This window comes from Gracilinanus agilis, chromosome 3 (assembly GCF_016433145.1).
Source record: "Gracilinanus agilis isolate LMUSP501 chromosome 3, AgileGrace, whole genome shotgun sequence".
Lineage (NCBI taxonomy): Eukaryota > Metazoa > Chordata > Mammalia > Didelphimorphia > Didelphidae > Gracilinanus > Gracilinanus agilis.
Genome location: NC_058132.1, coordinates 672,669,329 through 672,681,665, shown reverse-complemented (window position 1 = coordinate 672,681,665; position 12,337 = coordinate 672,669,329). Strand labels below are relative to the sequence as shown.

The following is a 12,337-nucleotide window of genomic DNA, read 5'->3' as shown; positions in this document are numbered from 1 at the left end:
ATTTCACGGCTGCCATACCCCTCCAAAAAAGTACAAATGGGCTCCTTAAAATATGTAATTTTCCACATTTTTTAAAATTACCATTAGCCAAGCACCATCATAAAATCCCCAGCCTTCTCAGGTAAGTGCAACGGGAGCCCACATCTCATGGGCATAAGGGGAGAAAAGAGGTGAGCATTCTCTTAGCCTTAGTTAATGAAAGCAACTGAGCCAGCCAGGCCAGCTCTTAATAAATATAATTTACAAGAAAAGGGGGAAAAATAGAAATGGAGGGGGGGAGGTAGAAGCAGCAGCCACCCATGGATGTTTTAAAACAATTATTTTCCTGTCTCCTTGAAGAAAACTGTTTTCATTACATTAGGATCATAAGCAATTCAAAATTGTATTTGGGGCTAATTGCAAACATTTTAATTGTAAAGAGCTCTGATTTAAATGATACATTTTCTGTGCAAATAACATGAGTGACTAATCAACTGTGTACAGTCAGAATTGTGGCCGGGATGCTTGTTTTGATTGGGCCATTTGTCTGATTCTTCTGCGGCTTGGGATTTGAGTTGGAATTGGCTAATTATAAATGGAAGGAGTCCATAGAATAATGCTTCAACCTCGGAAGAGAGGCACTCTATCTAATTATTTTGCTGTTCTTTTCAGGACGTGGTAGAATGAATGACCTGGGTTTGAGCCTCCTCAGGCCACTGTTAGTTTTGCAAAATTCTCCTTTTTTTTTGCTTAATTTGAATAGAGCTAATGGCATATGTGTAGAATAACAATAACTATTATTATTGTTGTTGTTGCTGCTGTTATTATTATTATTATTATTATTTATTATTATAGCAGCAGCTAGGTTATGCAATGGATTGTCAGGAATACCTGAGTTCCAATCCAGACTCAGACACTTAACCAGCTGTGTGACCCTGGGCAAAGTCAGTTAAACTTTGTTTGCCTCAGTTTCCTCAATTGTGAAATGGGGATAATAGCAGGACCTAACACCAAGGGTTGTTGTGAGGATCAAATGAGAGAGTATTTGTAAAATGCCCATGATAGGCACTCAATAAATGCTTGCTTTCTTCATCATCATCACAGAATAGGACTGGCCCTGTGATTTCACTGGCATAGGGAACTCCCAGTTGAGAAAACTCCCTCTCCCAAGGCAGGTAACACTTTCTCTAAAATGTGTCTCCTAATAGAATTGCCTTGAGCAGTGGAGTCAAACTCCTGTGGAAACACTGATAGGGATCTCTGTTAACTACATGCTGAATTTCAAAATGGCAACACATTAAAATCAGATAAGAGTTACATTTTCTTCGGATTGGCACCACAACAGAGAGTGTTGTGGACAGTATACACCAGCCTTGAGAAGTTCAAACACTTGCCCAGAGTCAGACAATTGAAGTCATAGGTAGGACCTGAACCCATGTCTTTGTGTTTTCCTGTTGTCCACCATGCCATGCTGCCTGATGAGAATAATAATAATAGTGAAGCACATAGATCATTGGATGCATTATTGAAGTAGATACTAATGGTATAGGTGGGGGAAGGGGTTCCAGACCTCTTGATTTCACAGATATTGGGGAACTCCCAGTGTGGAACTCCAATTCACTGGAGTAGATTGACAACAAGGTTAATGGGCTTGCCAAGGATCACAAAGTAAATGTGTGAGGCAAAATCTGATCCCAAATCTTCCTAATTCAAAAGTCTAGTACTCTCCTTACCACCCCATGAATGCCTACGTGGGCATGTGTATCTATAGAGATGTCCCCAAATCACTGAAACTCAGGAAAGACCAGGTTGAAATCCTCTCTCTCTGACACCCAGTGGCTGTGTGCTCCTAGGCAAGTCACCTAACAGCCCAAGACCCCAGCAAGCTCTTAAAATACTAAAATCTGCAGAATAGTTGCAGACCAAATTATGTGTGTGGATGTCTGTGCATATATGTGGCATATATATGTTATACACATAAATATACATATAGTATAATATAAAGATAGGTAGCTATAGAGATTAAGAGATAGTAAGAGATCAATAGATAGAGACCAATGAGACAGATAGAGATAGATGATATAGAATGACAGAGAGATAAGATAGAAAGAGAATGAGGTAGCCTGTTAGAGAGAGAGAGAAAGAAAGAAAGAAACAAACAAACAAACAAACAAAGATGATAGATAAAAAGATGGATAGATAGATAGATAGATAGATAGATAGATAGATAGATAGATAGATAGATAGGTAGATAGATAGATGATAGGTAGATAGACAGAAAGACCACCAAACAGAGAAAGAGAGAGAGAGAAGGAGAGAGAGAGAGAGAGAGAGAGAGAGAGAGAGAGAGAGAGAGAGAGAGAGAGAGAGAGAGAGAGAGAGAGAGAGAGAATTCTCCATAGACCGAATCTCCATTGGCTCATTTTGCCCACCTCAAAAATATTTTGCCCTGAAAGCCTCAAAAAATATTCAAGGCTCTCATAGGAAACTCTTAATTGGGGCAAAATGATCCAATTGAGAGTCAAGCTTTCCCCACAAGATTTAACCCAGGCCACACAAGCCCAAACTGGGGATGATGAGCCATGGTTTCCATTAGCAATGCAACCCTGGGCATGTCAGTTAACCACCTTAAATCTTCAATTCCTCATAGAGCAATAGAGACAAAACCTGCTCAGGGCTGTTGTGAGTTTGTAAGTCTTCATGAGCTAAAGAAGTGGGAGTTGTCATGATTAGCCAGCCCACTTCAGAGACCATAACACCTCCATGGAAGTCACATTTATTTGTATTGATGCATATACATAAGCAGAGATATCTATAATACCCACATACATATGCATACTATTCCTCCTGAAGTCATTGTCTTCACAGCATAAAACTGATTTTGTTTTCTTTGAGAAAAGCCAAGGAGATTCTAAGTACCATCCATAACATATGGAGGACTCGGATGACTGCAATGTATCTATAATCCATTGTTCTTTTCTTTTTGACAAGCTGAATAATCCACTCACTATTTCTCCAAAGGCTAAATGGAGCCTTTAAAAAGCGGAATTCACAATTGGAAGATAGGAATTGTAAGTGCTTACATCTCCAACGAGGGAGCAGGCACCTTGTTGATGTGTCTTGAGAAGGAAACACTCAGACCTAAGCTTGCTTTGGGAGGTGGGAGATGGGCGGTAGATGGGGAGTTGTTCTTTTGTGTTTTGCCTGTACATTAAGCACACACCTTCGCATTCCTGCCCCTTTATGTGATCCCATTGCTGCATAGATGAATGGCAATCTATTTTACTTCCAAGTTTTTGCTGACAAACAGAATACCTACAAAGCTGTTGCTTATTTGAATAATCATGAGTTTATTTTGGAGCAAGACTGATGGAGGTTTTTTCCCTTCTTCTTGGAATTGTTCTGCATTCTCTCCCCTAGATTCTCTGGTGGGGGGCTGTTGTTGTTTTTTTTTTTAATGTATTTATTCAGAACTTCATTTTGATTTAATAGAAAAATGTTACTTATAGCGGCCATGTGGAATACTCATTTTTCCCTCATGCAAACATGTACTGTATAAATGCCACAGCCTCTGTTTCCTCCAGCATTCTTTGAAGACAAGGAGGGAAACAAAAACTTGCCTGAGATTAATTTCTGGCTCGTGCTTTTCTTTTAAAATGGCTGTTTTTCATTGCCATTTAAAGAGGGCCTTGTGATCAATTCCCATTCCCAGCATGCATGACTGAATGAAGGCGCTCTGGCATGTCGGCTCCACACATGTAAAGTAATTGAACCCCAAAGGAAATGGGACAGAAATTCTTTATGTTTTCATTTGTGCCTTTCCTTCTTTCTTTTCCTTTTTTCTTTCTTTCTTGTTTTCCTCTCATTAAAGTTTTCCCAGGAATGTGTTAAGAAATGCAAATAATTTGGGAAACCCAGGTAAATTAATTGAACCCCAAAGGAAATAGGACAGAATTTTTTTATATTTTCAACTATGCCTTTTCTTCCTTTTTTTAAATTTTCCTTTCTCATTCTCCCCTTTCTTTCTGCTCACCAGAGCTTTTTTCAAAAATGTCCTTAGAAATGGAAATGATTTGGGAAACCCAGGAGGCCTCTTTTTTTTTTTCTTACATGGAACGACAAAGACATTTGTTTGTGTCTTTCAGGTTGGGCTAATTGAAGACTTTCTATACCAATTAGAGGATAGTTTCTTAAAAACCAAAAAACTGAGAACAGCCAGGAGGCAGAAAATGAAGATGAAGCGGCTGCAGAGTGTACAGCAATGCTAGAACCTGGAATCAGGAGCCCCTTCCTCCCCATAGGCTCCCAACCACAACATCCCCAAGGAAGAGGTATAGACATCCAGGCAGGAAGACTTTGACAGCTGGGACGACAAAGGCCTGCCTTCGGATGAATGAGGTGGCTCTTCCCTCTCGCTCGTCTTGAGCAAGGAGATTCCACACTTCATTAGTCTCGGCTGGCAGAAATAAATGTTCTCAGAAAGTTTAACTTGGTTCTTGTTCACATCTGTCTTGTTTATTTAAATAGCTTAGAGAATAACCATGGCCAGAACTCTCTCACCCACTGTGCCCTTTCTGAAGTATGGCGGACCTTCCCTAGTGTGCTCACAGAGCCCTGCTAGGCCCATAGAGTTAATCATTAAAAGTCACTTACATCACATATAGGATCACATATTTAGAGCTGGAAGGGACATTTAAGGCCATCAAATCCCCCTTCTCCCCTACCCCATTTTACCTATGTGAAAACTGAGCTACACAGAGGTTAAATATCTAGCACTTAAGTAACATTTTTGGTTTGTAAATATCTTTATGTGTATTTTCTCATTTAAGTGACTTGCTAGGGGTCACCTAGATAGTAAGTAATATTTGAACGCAGGTCTTTCCAGTGCTGTCTCTTATTATACCATGCTCCCTCTCTTCATATATGAATAGACAGCACAGAAGCAAATTAAAAGTTCAGCCTCTGAAACATACTAGCTGGAAGACCCTGGAGAAGTCATTTCACTTCTCCACACTCTAAAGTCCAGACCCCCTCTCTAAGGGGATCAGTTCGAGAAGATGCCAAGTTACATTAGCAGAAGAAGTTTCATCACCTCAAAGTTCTCCATGCCAAAAAAATCCCAGGTCTAGTCTCTACCCATCAATGGCCACATGAAAGTAATAGGGCATTATGGAAAGAACATAGGGCTTAGAACCAGGAAAACCCAAGTTCAAGACCTACCTCTGACTCTTGCTAATTAGATGATCCTGGGTGGTTCATTTTATTGGATCAGCCTCTTAGAGCACCGACCAAGGACCTAGATTCTAAGGTCAGTTATGCCAATTATAGGTTGTGTGATCCCAAGCAAATCACTTCACCTGAAAAAAACTCAGTTTCCTCACCTGTAAAATGAAAGAGTTTAAAACTGTTTCTTCTCAGGTTCCTTTGAGTTGTAAATCTATGACCTATTAAGGCATAGACTTGTGGCATCTTCATAGACAGGGTTCATTCTCTCACCTTATCAAAATCAGAAGTAGTTAGCATGTTCCTTTGTGTTATTGTTGGTCAGTCATTTTCAACTGAATCTGACTAATTGAGGTTTTCTATTTTATTATAAAGATATTTTATGACATTTTATTTTACCAGTTACATGTAATAAGAAATTTCCACATAAGTTTCCCAATGTTATATGATCAAAATTGTCTCCCTCCCTTCTCCCCCACTCCTGGAGCTGGAAAACAATTCCATCTGAGTTATGCATGTATAATCATGCAAGACACTTCCAAATTGACCCTTTTTATAAAAAAAAGTAATCATACAAAACCAAAACCTCCAAACAAAAACCCATATTTGGGGTTTTCTTGGCAAAAGCCTAGAGAGAAGGGTTTGCCCATTGTAACACGGCTAGTAAATGACAAAGTCAGGATTCAAACTCAAATCCATCTCAAAATCTAGTACTTTTTCTACTGTACCATATGAGTGGTAGGTAATAAGAATAATACTGGTAAAAAAAACTAAATCAAAAATAGTGGGAATAACTCAGTTATAAACCCAGATGCTATTCAGGACCAGAAGATATCAAAATTAGTTTGGGAAAGGACAAGTCCTGGAAAGTAAAAATAGTAAAATAGAGGGAGGAGTAGTCAATGACATATGCAAAGAAATTTTTAGAATACAACTAACTATAAATCAATGCCAGGACAGGGAGCTAGGTGGCTCAGTGGGTGGAGATCCGGGCCTAGAAACAGAGGTCCTAGGTTCAAATCTGGCCTCAGACACTTCTTACCTGTGTGACCCTGGGCAAGTCACTTAACTCCCATTGCCTAGCCTTCGCCCCTCTTCTGCCTTGGAAAAGAATGCACAGTATTGATTCTAAAAGGGAAGGGAAGAGTTTTTTTAATTAAAAAATGGGTAAACTAATCAATGAAATTATGCACAAAAATGTATATGTAGAGAATATAGGTTCTATCCGTGACTCTGCTACTAATTGTGTGATCTTGGGTAAGTCAGTTCATTTCTGTGAATCTCAGATTTCTCAAGTGTAAAGAGAGATAATTAGACTAGATGATCCCTAAAGTCCCTTCTTGCTCTAACAAATGTTCTCTAATTATCTGGCTCCTCAGGGAGTTAATGAGTAGACAAAAGGAATAAAATTGCTCAATTTATTCCACTATATAGGGTTCACTAAAATGTCTTCCTGCCCTCAAGACCCACATATCAGCAGACAATTTCCTTCGGGGCAAATCCTCTTTAATCCCAGCAGAAGGCTAGCTTCTGAGAGACTCATGCTTTATGGGGATATCGATTCTGGAGGTGGAAGTGGGACGGTGATGATGGCAACTTTTGTTAAACCAGCCCAAGTTATCACAGCACACTTGCTCACTTCAAAAGTGTCTCCATGGCCAAGTGATTACCAACAGATCCCAACAGATCAGCACCATAACCAAATTCCAACAAATACCTTGGACAGCTCCTTGGACTGTGTTTCATTGGGCTTTCTGCCCTGAATTCAGACTAGTTATACTTACTCAGAACTGCTGTTCTCTGGATCGTAAGTTGACTTCTCATTCTTGAACTCAAATATTATATAGCCCTAAAAGAAAATGAAGGTAGAGAAGGAGCTATGAATGTGGAATATTGCCCTAGCTTTCAAACTTGGTTTTTCTGTCAGTTGATCCATTTTGTTTCTTTTTTTTTTTTTAATTCTCTGTTCAAAGAATGATTCTCTGGAACTGGGACTGGGACTGGAAAGGGATATATTTGGAAAAGTAGGTGATGTAAAAGCAAAATGTATCAATAAAAAGCTTTTTAATAAAATAATAAAGATCATTACTTCAACAGTAGTTTCCCCCTCTCTAAAAATAAAAATAAAAAAATAGGTTTTGAATTATATGAATATCTTTTTATTATGTGGCTTTTAAATTTTACAGATCAACCTATGGAAAGCTAAATGATCTCATTTTTACATTTTTAAAGAAAGAAAAAAGTTCAGCTTAACCATTGTAAGTCATAGAAAAAAAAAGATTATTTAATTGATTATTTTATGTTCCTCTGAAACCTAATCTATGTTATACCTTATTTTAGCAATTGTTTATGCCCAAGTAGCTTCCAGAAAACAATTTGTTTTCCTCTTTCATTTTTTCTTAGGATAAGGATGTTAAAGTTAACGGCTCACCTCCCCCTGTGTGAGGACTGTGGGCCACCTGAGTAAGTCACCTACTGTTATTGTTACCTTTTGAAATATTAATGATTTCTCTTAGATCTATAAAGATGATCTCTTTCTTCCCTGCTGCAGCACCAGCTTTAGCAATAAAAAAAAATGGTGCCTACTATTAGTTTTGAACTTCAGGGTTTATTTCTTTTCTCCCATGGAATTCCTAGGTGTTGAAGAAATGACTTTGGTTTTAGACATTGGTTTCAGGATCTCAGAACTGTCTGTCCATTTACAAAGACATTGCCTAAAAAACCCGTTGACATTCAAAAGCTGTCAAATGGCCTTATCTGTTCTTTGAAAAATTAGGGCTGCCTCATCTCACAATGCCTGAAGGTGATATTTGGAAATGGCAATTTTTTTCATTGTTATGAGCAATTTTTCCAAAGTGAAATGCTGGGGATATGTTTTGCCCTGGTTTGGGGACCAGTCAGAATGATATATAATGTGAACCAACAAACAAGCCAAGAAGCAAAGCAGCCCTTTAGGAAGAAAATTGGTCATAATGATAGCTTACATTAATTTATCTTACATCTGGACATGTGTTATCAGATGCCAATATCACTCAGGTGTTACAGTTGAGAAAACAGGGAACCAGAAAGATTAAATGACTCATTAAATTCACACAGGTAGTAACAAAGCTGAGTAGAACAACTCTTTTTGTTCAAATATTGACCAATAGGAAGCCTGGTTGAAATCCTACTTTTGATGTTTACTGGCTATGAAACCTTGGGCAAGGCACTCTCCTCCATGGACAACTAGATCTTATCTACTCAGTGATAGATGGATTGTAATATGCATCACATCTGCAAAAGAGAAAAAACACATTTAAATGTGAAATAAAGTCAATGTGGGGGGCATGAAGTCCAGGAAGGGAGGAATAGAGGGCCTTGCCCTCAGAAGATTCCTACGCTGATGAAACCACAGATTCAGCCCATATTCCTCAAAATATCTGCCAACAGAAAAGAAGGAAGCCAGAAATGATGGGTGGTCCAAGGACAGATATGGAGGCCAGTATCCTGGGTCCCATGACAAAGGGTGTTTTCTAGGAAGATCATGGCCAAAGAGGTCTATAAATCAATAATTCTTATCAGGGGTGAGCACCCTTCATTGCAGTCCTTAAGAGGGATCCCTCAAGATGAGGAACTCTTCTCTCAGATCTATGTCTTGGGCAAGCCTCTTTCCCTCTTGGGGTCTCGGTTTCCTCATCTGTGACTAATGTTCTTTCAAGCTCTAATACTCTGTGACTTTGTAGTTAAGGATAACCATCTACCTGGCATGTGATTATATAATTTTTCAATTATATTGAAAGAATAAAAAGCTTCCATCAAGATGATTTTTTAAAGCACTGGTTATTTCCTCCCCAGCAAAATTTACTTTTATCTTTTAATTTAAAAATATTTAACTTTTAACTCATTATGGGTCTTGAATCTGACTTTTTCTAGACTGGCTGATGGTGGAGAAGGCAAGGACTGAGCCCTTGATGGAAAGGGACACCTCAGACCTTTATCTCCTCCAGAAATGTGACCCAGGAGTATGTAACCCAGTTGTGGTTCTATCTTTGTTGGAGACACAACAGAGTGTCAAAAATTGTCTTTGCTTATAGTTGAAGGAGATGGGAGATGGCTTTGGCCTTGTGTATCTCAAAGTCAGAAAAACAAGTTACAGAGGTCAAAGAGCAAGACCTAGACTAAATTTCCAGAAACTAGGCACTGAGAAGCAAAAATCTAAGGTACCTGATTGATCCAGTCTAGCAGTGGAGGCACAGATTCACTTGTCCATTCTGTTGCATTGGAGAAGGAACTTGGCATGATGGATACCATGTAGAAATTGCTTTAAGTTTGAGTCTACACACTTCCCCCAGGGACCAAGCTGGTATAAGGGAGAGTATGCCCCTCTAGGTATCGAAGGAAAATATATTTCTATGCTTACTGTATCTATCTGGTAAATTTAGCTGCAAGGTGGCAAGTAGATAGAACACTGACTGAACTTAGAGTCAGGAGGACCTGAGTTCAAATTTGACCTCAGACACTTACTTAGTGATACAACTCTAAAAAAGTCACTTATCCTCTGTCTACCTCAGTTTTCTCATTTGTAAAATGGGGATAACAATACCACCTTCCAAGGTTGTAATGATGATAAAATTAGATATTTTTAAAGTAAAACCTTACTCATTTTGGATATTATCTTAATATCCAAATACTAGTTATTTGGGTAGTAAATATTCAAAATGATACTTAATAAAAATCTAAAGGCTAAAAAAAAGCAATTAAGAGATTCCATGGAACATCCAAATTACTTGTTGAACTAGAATAAGGGCCAGCAAATGATACCAACACTGGTATCTAAGAGCTAAGAATAGTTTTTATGAGGGTAGCTGGGTGGCTCAGTGGATTGAGAGCCAGGCCTAGAGACAAGAGATCCTGGGTTCCAATCTGGCCTCAAACACTTCCTAGCTCTGTGACCTGGCAAATCAGTTGAATCTTTTTACCTAACCCTTACTGCTCTTCTGCTGTAGAACCAATACACAGTACTGATTCTAAGATGGAAGGTGAGGGTTTAAAAAAAGAATGGTTTTTACATTTTTAAATAACGTTTTATAATGAATATCAACAGTTCCCAGCCAATGAGGTAATTTCTGTGTGCTAGTTCAGGCCTTCATCACCTCTCTCCTGGAACACCATAATAACTCCTGGAACAATCTCTCAAATTCTCCTGTTTCTCCAATCTAATTTCCATAGAACCTTCCAAATAATCTTCCTACAGCCTAGGTCTCACCATGTTCCTGTCCTGCTCAATAACATTGCATGACTGAAGGATAAGCCACAAAGACTTCAGTTTGGCTCTTGAAGCTCTCCATGATCCAGACAGGTGTTTTCCTATTGAAATAAAGAGAGCCAGAATCCTTTACAAATTCACCTTCCCTGGAAAAGTAGACCCCAATCACCTTGGAATCTGACAGTCATCAATCGGTCAGATAAAGCCAAATGGAGGGTTTGGGAGGATTCTGTTGGTACCAGGGGCTGGAGTTGCTCGAGCTCTCTCTGGCTGCCTGACACAATGCCTGCCTCCCTTCTCTGCCCCACATCAGTTAGACCAGCCTCACTGCAACAGATACTGGAATATCTGAGATAGGGAGAAATCCAAGGAAAGAGGTGGGGAGAATGGGAGACGCCAGGCGCTGTGTTAAGTACTTTGCAATGAGTATCTCATTTGATCCTCACAGAAACCCTCAGGGGGGTGGGTACCATTATTATCTCTTTTTTCCCATTAGGGAAATGGAGGCAAACAGAATTTAAATGATTTACCCAGGGTTCCAAAGCTAGTGTCTGAAGCTAGGTTTGAACTCAAGTCTTCCTAACCCCAAATCCAATATTCCATCCACTGGACCACCTAGCTGCTCAAGAGAGATGTAAAATTCCAATACTTGATGGCAGAACAAACCTGTCTCTAAACCTCAGTTTCCTCATCTGTAAAATAAGTGGATTGTACCCCAAGCTCCTCTGCAGCTATAGACATTCCCTAACCCTATAGACTGGGCTCCCAGAATCCCCAAATGGAAAGGGAGCTCTGCCGCCATCTAAGCCAACCTATATCCACCCCAAAGAATCCCCTCTGTAACAAAGTGTCAGAGAAAGCACTTATTATACAGAATTGCTTTTATAGAAAATTCATTTTCAACCTATCAGCCAAGTAGCAAAACAGGACCCAGAAATAGTTTTGTTAGACAGGGCCTTTTGATGGAAGGCTTCTTGAGATGATGAGGTTCTGCCTCTATTTACAAATAATGCAGAGACTTGTCAAGATCCCCAGTGCTCAAGACTCCTTATCTCCTCCCCCTCAAGCCCTCCTGGCTTTCCTTCCTTATAACTTTCCCCACTAGTTATTTTGTGTTGTTCTTCTCATACCCTCCCAGGACATCACCCTGTGAAATATGATTTTATTACAGGCCTAAAACCCTTAAATCAAAGGATATTGAAAGTTGAGAGACCACTGGCAGGGCCAAATCTGGATGAATAGTGGCATTGAAACATCAAAACTGTGCACTGGGCTAGATATATCATGATGTACCCAATGGCTCTCGGGGCTCTTGGGACATTGCTACAAAGGCCTATTGTCCTGTGCTGACAGGCGGTGGATTCTTAAGATAGAATGTTATTAACACCTGGAAGCACCCACCTATTTTTGACAAGCCATCAGGAGGAGGGAAAGATCTGAAAAATGGGGCCAAAGGAGCAGCTCCGAAATGTTGCAAAAGCAAATATATTCTACATGCTTGCTAATGAAGAGAAGCCTGACATGGACTTCAAGACCTCGTGGGAAAATCCAAGCATAAAATCATCCCCATGAGTACATTATCTCATAAAGGCCATGGCGATGCGGAAATTAAATATGAAGCAGGCAATCCGGGTGTAATCAATTGATCTAGGGCTAATACAGTATTAATTAATATGCACTGAATAATTCATGCTATTAAGTGGGCTCAAAGGTTTTATTTTGTCAAAGACACGGGAAGACCTAATTCCTTTTCCTTATGAGTATATGAAGTTCCCCAGCTATTTCTACACCCAGAGCTCTGGTGTGCCTCCGAGTCCTGGTGATATTACTGCTGTGAGGACTAATACTATGTAAAAAAGATCTCTTTGGGGAATATCAAACACTAAAATA

General features: G+C 39.4%; 1 protein-coding gene across 1 annotated transcript in view; it reads left to right on the top strand.

Moving 5' to 3' along the window:
• Positions 1 to 4,247, top strand: part of SPATA16 (spermatogenesis associated 16) — a 285,343-nt gene extending 281,096 nt beyond the window's left edge. Inside the window, exon 10 of the mRNA XM_044667756.1 lies at positions 4,125 to 4,247. Coding sequence (XP_044523691.1) covers positions 4,125 to 4,247 — 123 coding nt within the window. The remainder of the gene's footprint in view (positions 1 to 4,124) is intronic.
• Positions 4,248 to 12,337: the final 8,090 nt, after the last annotated feature.